General features: G+C 43.5%; 2 protein-coding genes across 3 annotated transcripts; both read left to right on the top strand.

Moving 5' to 3' along the window:
• Positions 1-6964: 6964 nt before the first annotated feature.
• Positions 6965-14001, top strand: CENPH (centromere protein H). Its single transcript, XM_040090580.1, has 9 exons — positions 6965-7087; positions 7180-7235; positions 8522-8582; positions 8956-9030; positions 9721-9777; positions 10637-10700; positions 10995-11046; positions 11712-11872; positions 13076-14001. The coding sequence occupies exons 1-9, from the start codon at positions 6966-6968 to the stop codon at positions 13166-13168; spliced, it is 741 nt and encodes a 246-aa protein (XP_039946514.1). The 5' UTR covers position 6965; the 3' UTR covers positions 13169-14001.
• A 121-nt stretch (positions 14002-14122) lies between these two features.
• On the top strand, positions 14123-21522 carry MRPS36 (mitochondrial ribosomal protein S36). 2 transcript variants are annotated; one of them, XM_040090168.2, is made up of 5 exons: positions 14123-14208; positions 15235-15298; positions 19821-20017; positions 21244-21300; positions 21383-21522. In XM_040090168.2, the coding sequence occupies exons 1-4, from the start codon at positions 14170-14172 to the stop codon at positions 21259-21261; spliced, it is 318 nt and encodes a 105-aa protein (XP_039946102.1). In that variant the 5' UTR covers positions 14123-14169; the 3' UTR covers positions 21262-21300; positions 21383-21522. The 2 variants fall into 2 exon arrangements, with proteins under 2 accessions (XP_039946102.1, XP_039946101.1); XM_040090167.2 differs by having other exon boundaries at positions 21244-21522.
• The last annotated feature ends 1824 nt before the right edge of the window (positions 21523-23346 follow it).

Below are 23346 nucleotides of genomic sequence, written 5' to 3'. Positions count from 1 at the left end.
TAATAAAATACATCTTCAGAGGTAGTTGTGCCTGCATCTGTTTACAGGCTTCCTGTGCCCCCTCTTCTTGTCTGTAACACGTTAATATATTCCGTGAAATACAAGAAATTCTTTCAGTGGTTAACAAAAATGAATACATCTTTCATCATCCCATGTATCACAGCAGTATTGTTTTGTCATACTGTTTTCTTGTTTCTGGTATTTGGTGATTATTGACTAATAATAGACTTGATGTCAGTGAAATTAAAGGACAGAACATAGTGATAAACTAATTATATAATTGGAAGAGATTTACCAGGAATGCAGTTACAGATATCCTAGAGCCATTCTGCTTGTCTTGTGATCAGATTGTTTATACAACTTGTGTGTTTTGTTACTCTTGAAGGAGTTCCTCCAGTGCTATGTTAAAACACTATCTGCAGTACAAGACTGACACGGAAAACTGTGGTCAGAAAACTTCTAGAAGTTCCACTGCATTTGTGTGGAGTGATGAAGATTAAGTGCATAAATCGCAGTCCTTCATGTCTTGGGACAGCACTGGAGAGTCAGCCACCCCCTCAAATCTGGATCCTGTTTGAGCTACAGTTATGCACTACAGTCTATATATAACTGGAGTGATATTTTGCTACTGAAATCAATCTCAAAAACACCAGTTAATGTTTACATGTGTCACTCCCGTTTTGAAGTGGTTGTACTAGAATTGACTATTTCAGCAAACCCCATTGTGACATGAAACGAAGATTATTAAAAGGGGGGTAAATCTGTCTTTTAAATTACTATCTGAGCATAATTGTAAAGCTTCTGTGCTTGCCACAGCTTCCTCTGAGCAAATGGTGATTTCCTACTTCAGCTGGTAGTTGCAGAACCCAAAACAAATCAAGGTGGCTGGTGCTGTGATCATGGCAGTGAAGATAAGCCCATACTTGGATACTTCACAGGCAGGTGCAAACCTGCATCTTAGCTGGCATTTGGCAGGTTATTCCATGTTACCCAACACACATGCACAGTGTTCTTCCTGGCTCTCCTGGCAGAACGATGATGGCAATAAGCATTGTCTTACCTTACAACATCCATTTTAAATTCGTTTAGTCTGGCAATAATCCACCAAAGGGTTCAGGATTCCCCACAAGATCTATTGGAACTGTGCTGTAAGGTCAGGTTTTCAAACCACAGGTGCAGGCCAGTTGATTCTTAATACTGGGAGGGTTTGGGGAGCTTCAATGTAATCACCTGATTAGAATGCAGACAGTTGTTGCAACAAAACACTTCGAAAGATTAAACAGGTTTAAAAGGCACTCCGAGAGAGCAGTACCTGTAAGGAGGAGAATGATAGTTTTCCAGTAATGTTTTTTGTCCTGCGTCTTGGCTTCCCTGGAGCAGAAGCCTTGGCGGGAGGTAAGCAGGGCCCGAGTTGCGGCGGTGCCTCGGGGCGGTGTGCGGCCAGCCAGGGCTGGCGGCTGGGGGTTTCCAAGGCACCGCGCCCGTCCCGCGGCTTTCTCCCAGCCCGGCGCTCACCTCGGTACGTGTGCCATGGGGCCGGCTCGGCTCGGCGAGGGGCGGGCGGGGATGCTGCCGTGGCTCACGGGGAGGCATCTGCGCGGCTCTTCGTGTCCTGCTCGCTGCCTCAAATCTGTTGAGCTTGGCGGGCAGTGCGGGGTGCAGCCCGGTCTTCGCCTGGCGGGGAGGACGGTGGGTGTGTGCCCATTTCGCTTTCTCTTGGGACAGCCCATTTGTTCCCTCACTCTCCTCCCCTTCGCAATAGAGGGCTGAAGCCCCTCAGCTGCGCGTCCACAGCGCTTCGGCTCCGGTGCCGTGCGGGCTTGCCCCCGCTCCGCTCCTCCTGCCTGCAGCGCTGCCCCGATCCTCCCGTTCCCGCGGCCCGGGGGCGCGGCGGTGCAGCGCACACCCACAGGCGCCGTCCCCTTATCTCGCCCTCCCCTGCAGTTCCGCTCCGCAGCAGATCCCCCGAACGAGAGGAGCACGCCCTCCGTCCCCAAGAATGCTTGGGGATAGCTTCACGGCTGACCCGAAAGTGCGCCCAGCCGCCAAGAAGTCGCCAAGTTGATGGGGGACCACGGGCAGTGTCAAGTGTCGTCACAACCCCCGCCTCGGGGAGGATGGTTACCAGCAGGCTGCTGGGGCTTTCGCCAAGGAAAACGTGTCTCCACCAGCCCCGGAGCCTCAGCCAGAGCCCTCTAACGTACCTTCTGCGGCCTCCTTGTGCTTTGTGTCCCATCCTCAGCTGCAGCTGCAGCAGAGCCGTGCCTTCCTGTGGTGCCCTGAAATAGGGATCATGAGCCCCTGCGGTGCTCCATGCTGCAAGATTGCAGCTTGGCCCACCCTGGGCTGTGGAGGGGGGTGTTATCTGCAGTGATTTTCTGAATTTCCTTGTAGTCAGAGCATCAGTCTCCAAACTCCATGGACATATGAGAATGTGATCCAGCAGAAGACACATACTGTGTCAGGCTTTATCTGATATCTTGCTTGAGTCTGAAGACCCAGACATGTAAGATAGTAATGACCCAAACCTGTGTAGCAGCTGTATGAAGGACATCTACAACTGTCTGAGACACCTGAGGTTGGTAGGCTTCTAATGACAGTTGCAGTTAACCTGTCCTTGTAGGTGTGGCCTGCCCTGGAGTTGGTATTCACTTTCACCAGTGATTTCTCCAGAGGCATTAGTAAGCTTCCTTCAACTTTAAAATACAGGATTGGACTCAGATGATCATATGAAGAGATGCTGATTGTTAGACCAATCAACTTCTAATACTAGCACTGTGCTCTTTCTAGCCCATGTCTAGTGAGCAAGGAAACCTTGTGCCCTATGGTCTTACGCCCATGGGTTATGTCTGTACCAAACTCCCAGATAAGGACAGGAGAAGAGGGAATGGCCACAAGCTGTGCCAGGTGAGGTTCAGGTTGCACATCAGGAAGAATTTTATTACTGAAAATGTGGTCAGACATTGGAATGGGCTGCCCAGGGAAGTGACAAAGTCACTCTCCGTAAGTGTTCATGAAGTGACTGGATGTGTCAGTTGACAAGGGGCTTTTACCCTAGGCTAAAGCATGAATGCTGGACAGTAACAACCTACATGGCTGTACATACCTTTAACAATACAAATGACCAACAGAGGATATTCAGTTCTCAATTGTATGTGCACACAAAGCTCTTGGCTATGAACAGTGAGTTGATGTATCAAAACTTTTTATTCCACTCCCTGATTTGAACTCAAGGCCTTCTAACACTGCTGCAGGTGTCAAGAGAGGTAACAGAGGATGTGCAGTTATTCTTTGTAAGTGGGTATGAACATCCTGCCATATAACCGACCTTACACTGACTACCTTGAAAACCTGTGTTCTGAACCAAGTAATTTAGATAAATCTCTACTGCTTCTTTCTACAGGACAATGCTGTTTTCAAGGTGAAATTGGAGACTTTGGCTATGCAACTGACCACGCTTGCTCAAGGAACCACATCCACCAGATGGAGACAAAGATCCCGAAAGCCCTGGACTTCTCTCTGGTTTACCCTCTCCCTCTGCACGGCCAAAGAAGAGCTTCAAAGATTGCAAAAGCATTGAGAATAGGTAATATTGTAAATTAAATCTGGAAACGGCAATATTTAACTGTGGCAACTTGTTGAAATGGTTCAAAATTTTTCAAAATATTGAAAATTATAATTTGATAACCTCTGTGCCCCAGATGGCCTCCAACCGCCACATCTCCCACCAGCTCTGTTTGCAAACAGTAGGTCTAGTATAGTCCCTTTCCTGGTACGCTCACTCACCAGCTGTAACAAGTTGTCCTCCACACACTCTAAGAATCTCCTAGACTGCCCCTTCTTTGCGGTGTTGAATTCCCATCTGATAGCTGCCAGGTTAAAGTCACCTACCAGAACAAGGGCTGGTGGTCTATAACATCCCACCAGGATGTCAGTCTTGTTGGCCTTCCCCTGACTTTGCCCTTTGCCCTGGCCCCAGCCTTCCTTTTGGCTCTCCTGTCCTCGTTGGCTCTTGCTCGCCCTCATGTGTGTTCTGCCTCCCTGTGTCCCTGCCTGAGCCACCTGAGTCCAACCCTGCCTGCCTCCGAGCCAGCGCCCTGCTGTGATCCACACCACGACCCTTTCCAGACTTCTGGACGTCCTGCCTGATCTCCTCACCTCATGTCCAGTTGCCCATCGAGCAGCATGCACCCCCCCACCTCATGGACATCCACAGCACTCCCTGACCTCCAGTGGTATCTTTTTCTCTCTTCCTCTCTCGCCTTGCAGTGGAATGTGACACTGATATTGCAGGTACCTGCTAGACTGCCATTGAAAGGGGCGGTCCTAGACTATGAGCAGCCTAATATAACACAGACATGTTCTGTGATTAAGCCACCTGAATTTCAACACTGTACTCTGCAAGTGTTCTCTAAGGAAGTATTTCTTCCTGTTTAACTAAACCAAGGCTTGACAGAATGCTCTTGTCCTGGACATAGCCAATATTCAACTCTGACTTACTGCAGGTAAACTGAACAAAACATTCTGGCCAAGCATCTGACGGAGTGGTGCATTGTGAGTTATGACATAGTTCACTTCCCTCCATCCATGATTGCAGCAGCTGCCTTTTGTTTGTCTCTGAAACTCCTTGATGGATGCACATTGGTAAGTTGTGCTTGTCAGGCCACCTCCTACTTTGTGATTCAGTGTGCCTGTGCAGCAGCTTAAAGGGCCACTCTTAAAAGGTGCATGCTACCTCCATTCCTCATAGTATTTCTCCATGTTCTTGTCTCCCTGGAGACCACTAAAAAGGGACAGCAATAGGGCAGTACCTTTTAAAACCTCCCACTGTGAGACAAGAGACCATAACTGTCCAAGCAAAACTGGAGACGAAGAACCCAGTGTACTCTGATTATTCTAATAGGCTTATCTAATGGATTCCCCTTCCTTTCAGTTACCACTTCTGCAATGCTGCATCTTACATTGAGAGTGACATTTTCTCAGTTATATGGCATATGGCAAAGAATGTAATCAATGTGAGTAAGCATGCTGCCATGCAAAAGGTAAGAATCTTAGGGTGCAGAGGTGTGGGGGAAATAAGGTGTGGTTATGTGTCGATACATGGCACACTGAGGCTGGTTCAGTCTGTCACTGCAGACAGACTTAAATTTAAGATCTGCTCGCCTCTGAGCTGAAGATCTTTGTCTTGCTCAGATAAAGATGGACCATCCATGAGTGGGGTTTGTGTACTAGGATGGGTCTGGCCTTAAGTGAGCGGAAATAGTGAACAGGGTAAACATAATCAATCTTATTTCTCTGCAGGGAGTAATGAAGAAAAATGCCACTGATGCCAGAATGATTTTCATTGTTATACTTCCTTCATATATATTCACTCTGTATATTATTGTTGTACGGTAGTTCCTGGTACTTCTGCACACCTTTTCCCTACCTTGATAGGCAGAAAGACAAAACACTTCCCAGAGGCTCCAAGCTGGGGTTCTAAGGCCCCTGTCCTATCTTGGTTCTTCCTGGGAGCCAAGGTTGAAATCAGCTCTTTGAGATACATTTTCAAAGACTGTTTAGCTCAGATCTAAGAGCAAGGGGTGGGAGAGGATTCAGAGAGAGTTGAACAGGTGAGAATTACTTCATTGCTTGTGCTTCTAATTGAGAATTCTTGTCAATCATGCTAATTTGCTAAACTTACAAAGCTGTATTCACCCCTTGTGAGGTGGGCATTTTTCCATATCTGCCCCTGGACGCCTCCAATAAAGACCAGCCTTTATTTATCTCCTTTATTAATACTGCCTTGAAAGTGTATTGTTTCATTTCTTTGTTTTTAAGGCATCACCGCCACCGCCAACACCAAGATAAGCACCACTGAACAGTTGTACTCTCCTATTATATGGGATCTGGCTAAAAGTTTTGAACTCCTATATGAACTTAAGCAAAATGCTGTTCACTGTATATGCAAAGTACCTAATTTGTATTAAACTTATTAAAGCTGTTTTATATATATATATATATATATATATATATATATATTTTTTATATTTTTTTTTTTTTTTTTTGTGGATTTTCTTGGTGACGAAGGCAGCACAATTACCTTCCTCCTAGAGCTGAGGCATACCCCTGGAGCCTGTGACCAGTGCTGGGAGCTTGGGTGAGCTCTGGGGCCAGCTCAGGGTGCTGTGGCTGGTCACGCAGGGTGGTGTATGGACAGGAGCATTGGCATGGCATCTGCTAGTTTGATGGTGGAATGTCTGCTGGGTTAGACTTGGGGGCAGAAAACAGCTCTGTGAGGTGGATGATCTGCTCAGCCTGGCAGCAGAGATCAAAGAGGAAGGAGAAAGTGTTGAGGATTCTAGGATTGTCTACCCTCCTGACTACCCTCTGACAGTTACAGAGGCTGTCCAAGGTAGTCACAGATTGGAACAAGCTGCCCTGAGCTGTGCAGGAGTCACCATCCCTGGGCATGCTCAAAAAAAAAAAAAAAAGAAAAAAAAGAAGAAAAAAAAGAAAGTGTGAATATGACACTTGAGGTAATGGTTTAATGGTGAACAGGACTGGTGTGCTGGGTTGACAGCTGCACTTGCTCTGAAACTCAAATAAGTCTCTGGTTATATGCAACAGCTCTCATCGCTTAGTGTTTCCGTTTTGCCCTCTATTTTTTACTTTCGTTAGTAGCTTGCACCTACTGCTTCTATCTCCATGCGAACACTACGGCAGAGGGAAGCATTACTGCACTTTATCTAGGACTCTGCGAGTAGATTTTTACTTTATTTATTTATTTGTTTGTTTTCTTCCAGGGTCGCGGACAGCCGCGCCACACCCCCCGCCCCGGCCCGCTGAGGGCTGCACCTCCCCGCCCCGCCGCTGCTCTGCGCAGGCGCGGGGCGCGCGGGCCGACGGGAGCCGCGCGGTTTGAACGTGCGGCGATGGCGGAACTGAGCGCGGCCCCGAGCACGGGCACTGGCACGGCCTCGATCATGGGCACTGGCACGGCCCCGGGCATCCGCACGGGCATGGCCCCGAGCACGGGCACGGCCACGGCCACGGCCCCGGACCGCATCGGCGACCCCCGCGACGTGGATGTCCTCAGCCTGCTCCGGTTAGTGCCGGCGGGACGGGACAGGGAGCAGCCCAGGGGTGGGATGCAGGGATGCGCAGCCTCTGACCGTTGTCGCTTTACTCCCGCCGCAGCCTGAGGGACCAAATGAAGGAACAGCTCGAGGAGTACAACAGCGCCGTTCTTGCCAGTAAGTATTTCCCTCCTCGCAGTGGGATGTCGCACTAACAAAGAATGCGGTGTGTGTGTGTGTATATATATACACACACACACACACACACATATAGTTTTTGAATGTTTTCTTTAATTATTTATGTAAAGTCCTCCTTACGATAATGATGGGGTTGTTTTGTTTTGTTTTTTTCCCCTGGGTGTACGTTTTAATGCATTTTCTCGGCGGCTTTTGAAACGTATTTGAATGTTTACAAAGATGCCATATAGTTGTTGCCCACTGCCCTTTCCCTTCTTTTCTAGGTTTGAACTTTAGACTCCCCTGACATGTAGTGATGGTTTTCAGAAATCTGGTCACTGGGGCTGAAGTCTGGCCAAAAGTCTGCCAAAGCGTTTGGCAGCAATACTGATTTAATGTGTTTCCATTACCTGTAGAGTCACGAGATGATTCAGGTTGGAAGGGATGTTAAACACATCTGGTTCCAAACCGTCCCCCATGCACAGCGACACCTTCCACCAGACCACCTTGCTCAGAGCTGTATCCAACCTGACAGCCTGATCTTGAGCACTTCCAGGGATGAGGCATCCACAGCTTCTCTGGGCAATCTCTCTACCAGTGCCTCACCACCCCACACTATAACTAATCTAAACCTCCCCACTTTCGAGTACAAGCCATTCCCCCTTGTCCTGTCACTACATACCCTAGTAAAAAGTTCTTCTCCAGCTCTCTTGTGAGCTTCATTCAGAGACTGGAAAGACTCAGCAAGGTCACTGTGCAATCTTCTCCAAGCTGAACAGCCACTCTCCCAGCCTTTGCCTCATAGGAGAGGTGCTCCTGCCCTCTGATCATCTTCACTGCCCTCCTCTGGAGCTGCTCTAACACATTCCTTCTTATGTTGGGAATCCCAGGCCTGGATGCAGCACACCAGGTGGGATCTGCCAAGATAAGAGTAGAGTGGCAGAATCACCTCTCTTGACCTGCTGGCCACATTTCTGATACAGCCCAGAGTACAGCTGGGTACATGCTCTTCCACTGAGCCCTCCAGTGGCATATATAGAGCAATGTCATGAACATGTCCAGCTCTTCTATAAAGTGCTAAATTAAAATATTTTAAAGCCTAATTATTTCTCTTATACTGCTGATTGATAGCATTGTCTCATGAGCATAGTCTCATTAACAGTAGGAGATAATAAAGCTTGGAGGTAGAAGTAACTTGTTCACACAAAAATACTAATCCTTTGTGCTCTATAGATTGTCTTTAAAAGTCTCTGTTGTGCTTGTTTTAGCGACATTCTCTTTTTCAGATCAAGAAACTTTTATTGATCAATTGAAGATTAATGCTATTGAAGAAAATTTTGTCACGAGGTATGTCACTGGATAACTTCAAAACTTTCTTCTAGTTATTCCTTCGTAGTGAATTGCTGGATTAACAATCAGTACTTTGTATAAGATTGGTGAAAATAATGGAAACTAAGAGAAAATATGGGGAAGAAATGCTTTATTCATTCTCCCAGTGTATTTCTGTGTCTGATGCGATTTTTAAATTTGCAGTCCTTCATGTGATGGCTAGAATTCACTAATACAGTGCCACATGCTAAATTACTCCTGGCCTTAATAATTTGTGGCTCACATGAAAAATTCTTACATTAGACATGTAGAGCAAGTTAAAATGTGACACTGTTTTTAATGTGACATTTCACACTCAGGTTGTCTATCTTACTGGTTTTTTGTCTTTCAGTGCCATGAAAGATTTGCAAAGAAGTATAGAGGAAGTAAAAGTCTCCTTCCAGAATAAGAACTTGGCCTTGCAAAGGTAGAATTTTCTTCACCTTCTGTGTGTGTGCATACATAGATGCACATATACATAGATCTGATTAAAACAGGATTTTAAGGTTATATGGGAGATTGGAAAGATTTTAAGTACAATTAAACTATAGGAATGCAGATGGATATGCTGTAGAAAACAAAACAAAAATAAGCCCACCAAAACTAAAAATTTACCAGTTAAAATGTGTAAACCCAAAAGTTCCTTTACAATTGGAAAAGAGTGACTGTACAGATCAGTAAGCATATTTCTTGGCAATATTTTCCAAATGCCTATGAAAAGATGGAAGTTGGTGTTAGACATCCCACGTATTTCATGGCTCTTTATTTGAATTGACACCTTTGCCCAGCTTCCTTTCTGCAGGCTCTGGGATTAATGGTGTCCAAATATGTTGGTCAAGAGACAAAGGAGTTGTCACTCTCGCAAATAATCATTGATCCTTCATCCTGTCCTGAGAGTTAAGCCCCAATATTTAAGAAGTGTGATATTTAAAAGGTACTGAGGATTTTGTTTATATAAATTCCAATGTGAAAGTGGACAAAAGTGGAATCCTGGAAATTATCCTTTTCTATTTTATCTTTTTCTATTACTTATTTCAACCTACTTCACTTTGTTTCCTGCTTCTCTCAGTTCCTTATGAGTTCTCATCAGTCATATGTTATTTCTTACAATATGCAGGGTCCAAATTATGGATGCCCTGAGAAACAAATTGGAACAAGATGATGAGGACTCACGGTAAGGTGTTCTTGGGGGTCAGATGCTTAGAAAGGAATGGACTTAGCACAGTTAATTGTTATGTATTTCTAGATGATTTCATTTTACCTCTTATGAAAGCAAGCTTCCTTTTTCTAGATTTGACAGAATGATATACTGTCTACCTTCTGGCTATAATCAGCATGATCAGACCTCATGGTACCTCATGGCCCATGGTAGATTTACAGTTGGGCTCTGAATTTATCCACCTTTGATTACAGAGATCGTAACTCTTGATTCTCTGGTGAGAACTGCTTTTAGCTAAGAGAGCTTTTTGTTTTTAGTGCCTGAATTATCTGCATTTATAATAGCTGAGCACATATTACAGGCTCTGTTTTGTTGCCTTTATTAATTAAATGTGTAGGAGCAAAATATCTGTGAAAAAGAACTGAAAGCTTAAACATTTAAAAGTAGCTTTTAATTCCCTACTCATTATTAACAGGTGGATGCAAATGAAGTGTAATATGAGAAATTTAATTTCTGTCAGAAATACAGCTAAGAGATTGCATCTCCATGATTTAGGAGCTTTAATTCATAGCTGTTTCCAGCTGTCCAAGGGCTGGACTTTCTTGATGCCTTCCGAACTGTGTGATTTAAAATGTTGGACAGACTTAAATGAAGTCTTAGGGAAACTGAGAGGGAAGTAAGGGAACTCTTTGGCCTCTACAATGATACTGAGTATATTAACTACAAAAAGATATGTGCAGCCACATAATATTATTTTGCTCTTAGGATAAATGAGAAATCCTTTATTTAAACTAGATAATGTTGATTAAAACATTTACAGTGTTGACTTATATTAGTGGTCTTAAGGTATACAACTGTTTTTTTCCTTCCTTAGTCTGATCCTCGAAACCATGAAACAGATAGGATTGCTCAGCCGGACAATAATTGAGTATCAGCAGGTAAGTGGCAGTCGTAGCTTCTGTTACTCTTGTGCAGGTCAACCAACCTCAGCATGGGCAGGAGTGCATTTTGAAAGCAACAGGACTGCACAAGTCATTTGAAGTTAAATATGTGATGACATGGGTGCAGTTCCTACTGCTGTCAAAATTATTGAGAGGATTACTTAAAGTGAGCATGTAAGTAAGTCTGTTTTAGAGTTGCCCTTAGCTGTTTTTGTGGATTGAATTAGCATCTTTCAATATTTTTGAAGACAAGAGTCTGGAAAATACTTTTTTTTTTTTTTAACCTTTCAGCAAGCAGATCAGAAGGAACAGCAGATGACTGACATGAGAAGGAAAAGGCTCTGTAAGTTATCTCTATTGACTTTGGTTTGTATTTTAATGTAGAGTTCATATAGTTTATATTTTGAAGTAGTTCTTGTAGCAATATTAATTTACATGGGAAGTAACAAAACTCAACACAGTTATGAAACTGGTTAAAAGAGTAGAAACTACTGTAGAGATGAGCTGGTGCGTTCCCTACTTGAGCGTGAGACTGACATGTTAGAATGAGAGATGCAAGACAACACTCAAAAACAATGTGGCAGCATTTTATTATTTCATGTCCATATGCTCTTTGTAGGACTTTGGTTTCAATGAAATCTGAAGAAGGAGTAAGGGTCTTTAAGAGGTATAAAAAAGATCTGTAAAAGTTGTGCCACTCAAAAACAGGATATAGGACAGAGATGGAAATTAGTCCCTGTGTGAGGGAAATGCAGGCAGTGTATAATGTACTTTCTGTTTTGCTCTTGGCGAGGGAGCCAATTGATGTAGTTTGATATCAGGTAGCTAGAGCCTCTTTCATCAAAGAAATATCTTGAGGTATGTTGGAGGGAAGGAGTGGAGTGTGAAATTAGGGTTATTGCTGTGGAGAGTGCAGTGGAAGTTTAGGTAGCCATGAGGAAAAATATTATCTTCAGTTCTACTGTTCACCTAACCACTTAATGTTTAATTTTCCTAATAATGTAACAGCTCTAAAAGCAGATGAAAGACAGAAATTACAGCAAATTCAGACCGTGATGAAAAGGCAAAAGAAGAAACAAGCAAGTGTGAATGTCACTGGAAGAGCGAACAGGCTTAAAAAATTAGAACGAGAAAGACAGATGACTTCAATAATTCAAAATGTGTTCCAGGTAAAGTTGCATGGCTTTTAGAACCAAGTTTACAAATTTTTATTACATTCAAGATAAAAATACTATATGGCAAATATAACTTAATAGCACAAAATTGTGTTTTCCAAACAGTGGTAATGGAAGAACTGTGTCTAGAAGGAAGATTTCTATTGCTTTAAAGGCTAAGAGCATGAAATTGTCACAAGCATCTTTGCATTAATTTTTTGAGGGGTTTAGGGATAGTCTATCAATCTGTCTTGTTTCCTTAAAGATACAAAAATAATGCATCTTTCTTGAAGAATGTCTGTCACTGTAATGGCTGTATTTCCTTCTGCTCTGAGTCACCACTGCACCTACCAAATCAGTTTACTGATCTCATGGTTAGAAAAAATAAATAGGTGTTAATCCCATGTTACCAGTGTGTTTCCATCTGCCCCTTCTGACCACGTGCCTTCTCTGTGTCATGCCCGACAGCCCTGTGAAAGCTTTGGCCTGCAGCAGCGGCCAAATTCCTTCAGTGAGGCCTTTGCCCCTTTGGCTATCTGTGTGTCAGGGGCTGCTAACCACTCTGCATGCATGCAGCCCCTGGCAGGTCACCTGGAGTGTGGGGTCATGCAAAAGATGGACGTTTGGGTTAGGGTGGAAGGGTCTCAGGCTGCATAGGAATGTCAAGGACAAAAAGTGCGTTCTGACGTTTTGCTCTGCATGCTAAGGCTGCTATTGTTTTGCATTGATAACATCTCAGTTTGAGAACAAGAAATTTAACGTTTTACTGGGATTTAGATTAGAGTCTAAAATTATCTCCTAGTTTTGTATTCCTGAAATTTTCTGAGCCCTAAGTAGAGCAAATCCTCTTTGATTAAATTCCCATTTTATATCCAGAATGGCAGGGTGAGAAAGTTAACTTTCTTAATTGTGTTTGAGGCAAACTTTATTTCACATTGTTAAAAATGTTCTCACTGTTTAAAATAGAGGTAGTATGCAATCCCTCCATGGAAAGCAAAAAACATGGATTTGGGGGGGGGGGGGCAGGAATTGCCTATATATCAACAATAAGATTACTTCACCTTCTCCTTTTTTGCCCCATCTTGCCTATTTCAAACACTTGTGAATTTCAAGGGCTTTCAAATTACAAGTTAAAAAGCAGACTTTCTTTGAAATATTTTACTAGGAATTGTCCTTTGCAAGGGCTTGTTTTAACCTGTAAATCTTTCTCATTTATAGAACATCATAATTGGAAGCAGAGTTAACTGGGCAAAAGATCCATCTTTAAAGGCAATTGTTCTACGGCTTGAAAAAAGTTCCTATCTTCAGTAAGCCAGGAGATGGATATGTTTATTTTATTCAGTGTGTGCATTTTAATTAAACTTGATAGGTTATATGTATCTCAAAAACACACTTCAAGAATTTTAACATTTGACCCTTCTGAAAAGTGTCATTCCCTCTAGAGAATTAGAATGTGTCCAAGCAATTCTTTTAAATTAAATTTATCTTCTGGTAGACAACAAACCTTTGAATGGCTAGTAGAACTGATGAAGTGAAACTACCTGAAGACTCACTTCTCAAGCTGTCCAGTCTCAAGTGCCTCTGAAAGGCAGCAATAACACAAGAAAGGTTTCATCAAGAAGTGGACTTAAACTGAGGCTTTGCTGTATGCCTCTCCCAAGAACCAACAGGCCGTGGAGCTCAAGCAAGATGCATGACCTTCCTCTGTTCCTCTCAAAAGCTCACTCTGGAAAATTTATTAGCAAGTCTTCAATTGAGGTTATTTTTGTTTTTAATTGAGATTGTGTTTGTTTTTAATTATGTACGATTTTATGACTTTTTACATGCATTATGTGTAAACACCAGAAATTTTCTGCTTGTCACCAGTGGCTTTTGTTTGCAAAGGTGACTGCATACTGTTGACCGTGCAGCTAGGCAATGTCTAATTACATGTCTTCACTAGCATTTGCACCTTTTTCCTTGTTGTTGTTCATTTGAAAGAAATGTTTTGAAGATGTTTTAAAGAAATTGACTATTGCATCATAGGACATTTTGGGAGCGTATAGTGTCCCTTGTCTCGGTGTGTGACTTTTAACTTGGTGAGTGATCATTAGCTATTTTTTTTTAACCTTGTGCCTTGAATAAATAATAAAAGTCCTGCTTTTCCTGAAATTGTTTTATTTAGTTTGGAGGGTTTTTTAGCTCATGAAAAAGCCGTTACGTTTGGCAGGCCGGGCCGCAGCTCCGGGCCCCGCCCACGGACAGAGGCCCCGCCCACGGCGGGCGTCCGCTGCCGTGGGCGGGGCCCGGAGCTGCCCCTCAGGCTCGTCACCATGGGCAGCAAGATGGCGGCTGCCACCAGGGCGGTGCAGGTAAGGGCGGCCCCCGAACGGCGGTATCTGAGACAGCCGGAGCCCTGGCTCGGGCGGAGGGGCTTGCTTCTCCTGCTGCTGCCGCCGAGCAGCAGGTCTGAGGCGGCCGCGGCTTGAGGACACGCCGCTGGGGCGGCCGGTGTCCTTGGGGAGAGCCGTGCAGTGGCGCGCACACGGTGTCGCAGGTGCCCGGTGCTGTGATAGCAGCGGGTGTGGAGCTGGCTGACAGCTCCTTCCTAAGATGGGCCTCTCCAAGGTGAAAGTGCTTTGCATAGGTCGCGATTCCGTGTGCAAAGGCGCTGTGGAACCACGGCATGGTTTGGATTGGAAGGGATCTTAAAGGTCACCTAGTTACAGCACCCCCCGCCGTGGGCAGGGACACCTTCATTAGAATAGGTCTATTCTATTGCTAAAAGCCCCGTCCAAACCTGGCCTTAGGCACTTCCAGGGATGGGACAGCCGCAGATACTCTGGGCAACTCGTGCCTGTGCTTCACCACTTTCAAAATAAAGAATTTCTTCCTAATCTTTCTAATCCAAAGCTGCTCTCTTTGGGTTGTAGGGTCTCCACAGAACCTTCTTAAGGCTGGGCAACCCCAGCTCTCTCAGCCTGTCCTCACAGGAGAGGTGGTTCAGCCCTTAAAGGCCCTGCTCTCTCTCACTCCAGCACATCCATGGGTTTGTTTTTTTTTTTGCTTGGGGACCCCAGAGCTGAACACGGCACTCTAGGTGGATTCTCACCAGAGCAGATTGCGTTGTGATTGTATTCATTCAATGGTAGTGGCTGTTTCTACTTACACACCCTGATGAGAAAAGGAAAACAAAGCCTATACCTGCTCTGGACATCAGGGTGCAGGACTGCTTTTTAAGTAAAATTCTTGGGGTAAACTGAGAGCTTCAAGTAGTAAGTGTATCCAAGTAGTGGTGAAGAGAGCAGCTGTTGAGAGTAGTTGTTCGATACATTGTACGTTCCATTTTATTATTCAAGGTAACCTGTGTCTGTTCCTCTCCCCACCTGGTCTTCTAGGTAGTCAAGCCACATACTCCATTAATAAAATTCCCAGACAGAAAAAGTGGTCCCAGACCTAAAAGTAAGTATTTTGGATATGGATACCGATTGTACCACATTTCTTTGCATGGACTGTTTTATTTAAGAACCAGGACCAAGCTTCTTGCTTTCGGCTATGCAACTGAACTGAGTTGGAGCAAGGTTTTTGAAACATGCTTGATTTAGTTTGAAGGCAAATTGAATTTTCTTCACAACTTCTTTTCTTTGCAACTGTGTGTAGACACATAATGCATGCACAGCTTTATTTTTTTTTCTCAAGCAAGATTCACAAAGATTTCCAGTGTTTGTTTTCTACTTTATATAAAGTCACATTTTCCCAAGTACTAATATTTACTGAAGTGACTGTGCCCATGTCAGTTTGAAGAAGCTTTAGTTATTCAGTGATATTTGCATAAAAGTTGTTGCATTTTCCTCATTTTTTTCTTAGTTGAAGTGTGTGATGTATTTTCTGTGCTATTTTCAAAACATGGTTATAGCTGGGAGATCCAGCTCTCTGTACGATTTAAGAATGATTTTCTTGTGTTACTAATTAATGCTGAGGAAATATTTCATTGCAATCTTTGATATTAACTTTTTTACTTATGTTGATATTTATCATATTCCCAATACTATTATATTTAAACAACAGGTTTATGTTAGCAATATGTTGGTTTAGAAGTCCTTTTGGGTCAAAAAGTATCTCAAAGAAAAGTAGTAGTTTTCTCTAAAAGCTGTGTTATGTTATTCTCACTTCTTTCAAAATTATACTGTTCCTAGTTATTTGCGACATCATCATCAAGCCCACAGTTTAGCTTTGCAGTTTTAGTTTTACATATGAAACTATGCAGTGCATATAAATGCCTCTTCTGACTTATCCGTGAACTCTTCAGGAACTATTTTCTGCAATAACTTTCTGTCAAAATTCTGTACATTTTGCACGGTTCAGCCAAATGCACCACCTCTCATGTCAGTGAACTACTCTCTCAAAAGCTAGAAAATGTGTTTCTGACTTCTTGTTTATCTCTGTGTCAGAAGATTCTTGTGACTGTCTATTTTAAGTACGTTAGACTTTTCTACCTTCATCAGGATCTGCCATCTTATTGGTAGATGGCAACCTATTTTGTCTTGCTTGAATGCTGTAGCAAAAACTGCATTTAATTGTACCAGATTGTTGCCGCTGCATAACTAAATGGCTCCTCAGGCTGGATGTGAAAGGCCAGTCAAATTCTAGGGGGCCTATTACTATTCCAGCATTATAGTCTCAAACAGGGAAGGGAGAGATGTAGTAGAGACTGTAACAGAACTAAAGCAGCAGCAGTAAAAATTCTGATTACTGCACTTCTGATGGTTTTAATTGGCTAATGAGTCTACTCCAACTACACTTCAGGCTGAAACATACAGTAGAGGAAGATCCTTGACAGATCTCTAGACTTTTTTGTGGTAGATGAAACAAACTTTGAGAAGCTTTTGTTTTGTTTTGTTTTTGTTGTTTTTTGTTTGTTTGTTTTGTATATAAGGTGTATTATTTCTTGAAACAAAAGTACTTTACCCCCTGTTCACAATATGCTGCTTCTCGTGGGCTCACTTCTGCCTTCCTCTGGGATCTTCCATTATTTCTGAACCACCTTGGGACTTTCAGACCCAATCTTATGACTGACAGCTTCTGAATATGCCTCTCAATGGTGACTTGGTCACAGTGCTGCGGGTGTTTGTCCCAACCCTACAGCTGCATCAGACTCATTAAGGCTAAAACTGGCTCCCTCTCCTTTGTGGTCATTGGTCTTGCTGGAGCCAGGAAGGACAAAGGCAGGCAAAACTATGGTGTTGTAGGTGCTCACATGCTTTGATTCATGCAGTTTTCATGCTGCTTATTTTATAGTTATATAGAGCCTCTGTCCAGCTGTTAGGTGTTACACTTGTCTTGCTCATTTTTCTGGAGCACTGGGAAGGATTTCTGTGGAAGAATTCTGCTTTGTCAGGTGGTTTACCCTTTTATATCACAGAATGACAGAATCGCTAGGTTGGAAGAGACCTTCAGTCATCAAGTCCAACCCATGCCCTAACATCCCAACTGAACCATGGTAGCGAGTGCCACATCCAATCTTTAAACACATCCAGGGATGGTGACTCCACCACCTCCCTGGGCAGACTGTTCCAGTACCTTATCACTCTTGTGGTGAAAAACTTCCTCCTAATATCCAACCTATATTTCCCTTGGTGCAGTCTGAGACTGTGTCCTCTTGTTCTGTCAGTTGCTGCCTGGAGAAAGAGACCAACCCCCAGCTGTCTACAGCCACCCTTCAGGAAGTTGTAGAGAGTGATAAGGTCACCTCTGAGTCTCCTTTTCTCCAGGCAAAAGAACAGCAGCTCCCTCAGTCGTTCGTATGGTTTGTGTTCCAAGCCCCTCACCAGTCTTGTTGCCTCCTCTGGACATGCTCAAGCATCTCAATGTCCTTCCTAAACTGAGGGGACAGAGCTGGACACAGCACTCAGTGTCCATCCTAAACTGAGGGGACACAGCTGGACACAGCACTCAATGTCCATCCTAAACTGAGGGGACACAGCTGGACACAGCACTCAGTGTCCTTCCTAAACTGAGGGGACACAGCTGGACACAGCACTCAATGTCCATCCTAAACTGAGGGGACACAGCTGGACACAGCACTCAGTGTCCTTCCTAAACTGAGGGGACAGAGCTGGACACAGCACTCAATGTCCCATCCTAAACTGAGGGGACAGAGCTGGACACAGCACTCAAGGTGTGGCCTCACCAGCGCTGAGTACAGGGGCAGAATGACCTCCCTGCTCCTGCTGGCCACACCATTCCTGATCCAGGCCAGGTGCCACTGGCCTTCTTGGTCACCTGGGCACACCCTGACTCATGTTCAGCTGCTGTCACCAGTGCCCCCAGGTCCCTTTCCTCCTGGGCACTGTCCAACCTACACCATCCCAGCCTACAACGTTGCGGGGGGTTATTGTGGCTGAAATGTAGCGGAAACTCAGCACTTGGACTTATTAAACTTCATTCTGTTGGACTCTGCCCATCCATCCAACCATTCCAGATCTCTCTGCAGAGCCGTCCTACCTTCCAACAGATCTACACACGCTCCCAGCTTAGTGTCATCCGCAAATTTACTAATGAAAGATTCAATACCCACATCCATGTCATCAATAAAAATATTGAACAGAGCTGGCCCCAGCACAGACCCCTGAGGGACACCACTGGTGCCTGGCTGCCAGCTGCATGCAGCACCGTTCCCCACCCCTCTCTGGGCCCGGCCATGCAGCCAATTCCTAACCCAGCACAGAGTGCTCCTGTCCAAGCCGTGGGCTGACAGCTTTTCCAGGAGTGTGCTGTGGGAGACAGTGTCAAAGGCCTTGCTGAAATCCAAACAGACAACATCCACAGCCCTTCCTGCATCCACCAGGCAGGTCACCTGGTCATAAAAGGAGACCAGGTTGGTCAAACACAACGTACCCCTCCTAAACCCATGTCCCTCCTGATACCCTGGCCATCCTGTAAGTGCTTTGTGATGACACTCAATATAAACTGCTCCATTACCCTAACGGGTACTCACGGCTAACTGGTCTGTAATTACCAGGATCCTCCTTCCCACCCTTTTTGTGAATGGGCATCACACTGGTCAGCTTCCAGTCATCTGGAACCTCTCCAGTGAGCCAGGACTGTTGGTAAAAGATGGAGAGTGGCTTCGCAAGCTCATCTGCCAGCTCCATCATCACCCTGGGATGGATCCCATCCCATATGGAACTGAGAGGTGAAATTAACATATTGCTGTGATCTCTGTCCTGCCTGGTGGGGAAATTGCATATTTCCATTGTAAAATCAGCCATGGTGGGACAGACCTAAGGTTTGGAATGCTGGCTGTGACAACACTGTCCTTTTGTCATCTCTGCTGTCTGCACAATCAAGACAAGTTCTATAATGTGAATTCCTGAAGCTTAGCTCCTGATCCTCTCCTGTGAAGAACTTCATGCACTCCTTGGTCTTTGCATTTCATTAACATTGATTGCTGATTCCTGATACTTGGTGGTCATTATGCACATAATTAGCAAAATGTGATTGGATGCCGTTTTGTAGTATTAAAAATGGGTAGAGCACTGCATTGCATTTTGTGGTTGTGAGCTTTATCTTTCTATAAGCCTCTAGATCTTTTTCACTTGTCCGTCTTTTCAGTTGCAGTAAATGAAAAGCATCATCTCAGTTATCTTTCTACATAATTGTCCTTGCACAACTTTACATAACTTTATGCTTTTTCTCCAAGTACAGCTTCCCAGTGAAAAAGCCAGTGTTAGGGCATATATCTTCTGTTTCCACATCAGCAGTTCTGCCATTCTAACCACTGCCAGAATTTTTAGATTCTGCACTTGATACATATAACAGCAATAAAAGCAGGTTGTGAGAAGTAGAGCGAGTTAACTCTTTTAGCTGTTTGTAATTTAGGTATTTGAATAAGATTTTCAAGCAATGATAGATTTTATTGCCTGCTTATTAATTTTGCAGTCTAATAATATTTCTGTAAATGGTTTTGAAATCTGGGTTTCAGTACAGGAATCTCTACAAGCAAGTATGCCATCTCTCCTTGCTTCAAAAGCTCAGGAATTTTTAGGAGCCAAATCACCGGCCTTTCAAAATATTTCACCTGCTAGTAGAGTTACACCAGACACTTCTGAATTAACAAGAACCTTACCTCAGAAATACAGAAGGAAACAAATGTCAGATGAAGAAATTGAATATATTCAAGTAAGTATTTTTCTTTAGCTTATTTCTACATCTTCTGGTATGGTATTACATAGTAATTATTTGTAAGAGTGAAAGCCCTGGGCTTTCATGGTTTTCATACCCAAAATACCAAGTCTTAATACAGAAGGTACCCAGCTCTCACTTTACAGTAGGTTGTGGTACCACTGAGTAGAGAGACTTAAAACAGATGTGCAGGTAAGCTGGTGATAGTCACAGCCTGCATTAATTGACACCACTACCTGTTTTATTACAGCTGTTTAATGTGTAATTTGACTGTGCTGGGCAGGAGCCTGTTCTTAGACCAGGAAAGACTATTAGCAGGTGATCAAAGTCCAAAATATTTCTCAAGCCAGTTTTATAAGTTATTTATTAGTAAATTAACTCTTATATTTCAAGTAGTGGAAACATTTTATTAAACTTAATATAAATATTTTCTGCAATACTTGTAAATATAACATTGTACATGAAAGACAAGAAAAAACTGCTTCTGTTCTATAACAACTCTCAGTTGTAAAAACGGATGATTCAAAGGGAGAATGCACAAAATGCGAGGAATTTGTGAGGTGATTGTGAGTTTGAATTGAAAAGATGCTTGCAAAGCTTTGTTACATGGTAAGGACATGTATAGCATAACCATGTTAGTAGAGGAAATCAGTTCTCCTTCATGTATGCAATAGGCTGCATACAGTAGAAATAAAACCAGTTACTTCCCATAGTAGTATACTTCTTGACTTTTTGCAGAAGTTTGTTTAACAGTGAGGTAAGTTGTACAGTAATTCTGTTGGGAAAATAATGAACAGAATATCTTTCTGATTTCTCATTAAGACTGTAACTACTCCGCTTGGCTTTGTTTTTCATTTTGCACTTTGGAATGTAGGCAGTGAAAGTTATTTTAAAACTTGTGTCTATTAGCATTGTGTTTGTCAGACATTTTTAAATTTAAGAGTCAGGTTTCTTCAGAGAAGGAGACATGGAAGCAGCTGTAACTGTAGGTAGCATGTGATGATTTTTTTGTATTTCCCCTTGAAAAAAATGTAGCCATGATTGACAGATGCTGATATTTGATACTCTATGCCTGTTCTTAAATAGGTAAAAAAGTCAATATTTAAATCAGAAATTAAAATTAGAACTATGTCTCTTAGTCTATAGCAGTTCAAAAGAGAATTTCATCTCAGTTTTACATTCTATTAGTGGAATATATTTAACTGTATGCTTTTCTTTTACAGCGTGGAGGTCCAGAATAAATGTAGAAGATAGTTTCTTGGCCACTGTTGAAGAATGAGGTATTATATTCACAATAAAGGTGTTTCCTTAATATTAAAAATTATTGTATACTAATAGCTTTTATAAAATCCCACATGATAGGTGAGAAGATGGACACAACACACAAGATAACTGATTTGTGACTGAGAAGGATTTTATGTTTATGGCTAATAACAGTTGAATATATATCATGTCTGCACCATTAAAATATTTTTCTAATTAGCCATGGGAAAAGTCAACAATCTAACAGAGTCATTTTATTTTTTCACTGATTGAGATCACAAAATCACAGAATGGGCCAGGTTGGAACGAACCACAGTGGGTCATCTTTTCTGAGCTTCCTGCTCAAGTAGGGTCATCCCAGAGCACATGGCACAGGATTGTGTTCAGATGGTGCTTGAGTATTTCCGGTGAAGGAGACTCCACACCCTCTCTGAGCAATATGTTTCAGTGTGATCATCTGCACACTTAAGTTCTTCCTCATGTCCACGTGGAATTTCCTATTGGAAATTCCTATTGGAAAGAGGAATGACCATTGCCTCTTTTCTATTTTGCTCAGCACCAAGAAGAGTCTGGTCTATCTTCTTGGCAATCTCCCTTCAAGTACTGATAGATATTGATGAAGTCCCCTCTCAGTTCTATCTCCTTGAGCTGAACTGCCCCAGCTTCCCCTGCCTTTTCCTCATATGAGAGATGCTCCAGACCAGTCATAAAATTTGTTGCCCTCTGCTGGACCCACTCCAGGAGCTCCATGTCTCTCTTGTCCTGAGGAGCCCAGAACTGGACACAGCACTCCAGGTGAGGCCTGACCAGGACAGAGAAAAGGGCAGAATCACCTTCCATGACCTGCTGGCAATGCTCTTCCTCAGGAGCCCATTGGATTTCTTGGCCACCAGGACACACTGCTGGCTCATGGACAGCTCGCTATCCACCAGGGCCCCCAGGTCCTTCTCCTCAGAGCTGCTCCCCAGCAGGTCAGCCCAAGGCAGTGCTGGTGCCTGGGGTTGTCCTTCCCCAGGCGCAGGACCCTGCATTTGCCTTTGCTGAATTTCAGATGGTTCTTCTTTGTCTCTCCAACCTGCTGAGGTCCTTCTGAAGGGCTGCACAGCACTCGGGTATCAACCACTCCTCCCAGCTTTGTGTCCTTGGTGAATTTGCTGAGCAGGCGTCTGCCCCTTCACCCAAGTCATGGCTGAATAAGTTAAACAGTGCAGCACTGAACCTTTGGGGACAGCACTAGGGACAGCCCTCCAACTAGACCCTGTGCCACTGATTTTGACCCTCTGGGATCTGTTGTTCAGCCAGTTCTCGATCCACCTCACTGCTCATCCAGCCCACATCCCTGAGTTTGTCTGTGAGGATGTTGTGAGAGACAGTGTTGAAATCCCTACTGACACCAAGACAATATCCACTGCTCTCCCCTTTCCTATACACGTAGTTGTTACATTGCAGAAGGCAATCAGCCTGCTCAAGCAAGACTTACCTTTCGTGAAGCCATGCTGCTATTCCTGATCACCTTCTTGTCTTCCACATAGAGGCGGCCTCCTGAGGGGCATGCCACCACTTTTCCGGGGATTGAGGTAAGACTGACTCACCTGGGTGTCTCACTGCGAATGATTTTACGGGCAGGAAAGCAACACTGACATGCTCTCAGAGGTGATGGCTGTTCTTCACAGTTACACAGCTTCACTGATCTTACATATTAATTTATTAAATAACAGGAAAGCTTGGGCATGTAGGGAAATTAATTCTCAAGTGAGAATTCCTCCAGCATTTACTTCTGATAGCTATTGAATGTTGTTTTAAGTACTTCAAGTTTTATTGTAGGTAATTCTTCATAATGAAGCAACTATAGAAGTACAATTAAGAATTTCCAGTATTACCTAACGAAGTGCATGAGAGCACCCTTTCTAGAGGATAACTTAAAAAAAAAAACACACACACAAAAAAAAAAAAAAAAAAAAAAAAAAAAACAAAAAAAAAAAACCACACAAGAGATTCCGGAAATTTGCCCGAGTGTCAGACGTGACTCCAGGTTCAAAACAGAAACAGCCTGTGGGATAAAC

The sequence above is a fragment of the Hirundo rustica genome, chromosome Z, assembly GCF_015227805.2.
Source record: "Hirundo rustica isolate bHirRus1 chromosome Z, bHirRus1.pri.v3, whole genome shotgun sequence".
Classification (NCBI taxonomy): domain Eukaryota; kingdom Metazoa; phylum Chordata; class Aves; order Passeriformes; family Hirundinidae; genus Hirundo; species Hirundo rustica.
The sequence above is the reverse complement of the archived record's forward strand: the minus strand, read 5'-3'. Positions and strand labels throughout refer to the sequence as shown.

Coding starts and splice junctions, on each gene's coding strand:
- MRPS36 (XM_040090168.2), top strand. CDS start 14,170: ATGGGCAGCAAGATGGCGGCTGCCACCAGGGCGGTGCAG. Junction 14,209..15,234: donor CTGCCACCAGGGCGGTGCAG/GTAAGGGCGGCC, acceptor CTGGTCTTCTAG/GTAGTCAAGCCACATACTCC. Junction 15,299..19,820: donor AAGTGGTCCCAGACCTAAAA/GTAAGTATTTTG, acceptor TCTGGGTTTCAG/TACAGGAATCTCTACAAGCA.
- CENPH (XM_040090580.1), top strand. CDS start 6,966: ATGGGCACTGGCACGGCCCCGGGCATCCGCACGGGCATGGCCCCGAGC. Junction 7,088..7,179: donor GATGTCCTCAGCCTGCTCCG/GTTAGTGCCGGC, acceptor CTCCCGCCGCAG/CCTGAGGGACCAAATGAAGG. Junction 11,873..13,075: donor TAATTCAAAATGTGTTCCAG/GTAAAGTTGCAT, acceptor TCTCATTTATAG/AACATCATAATTGGAAGCAG.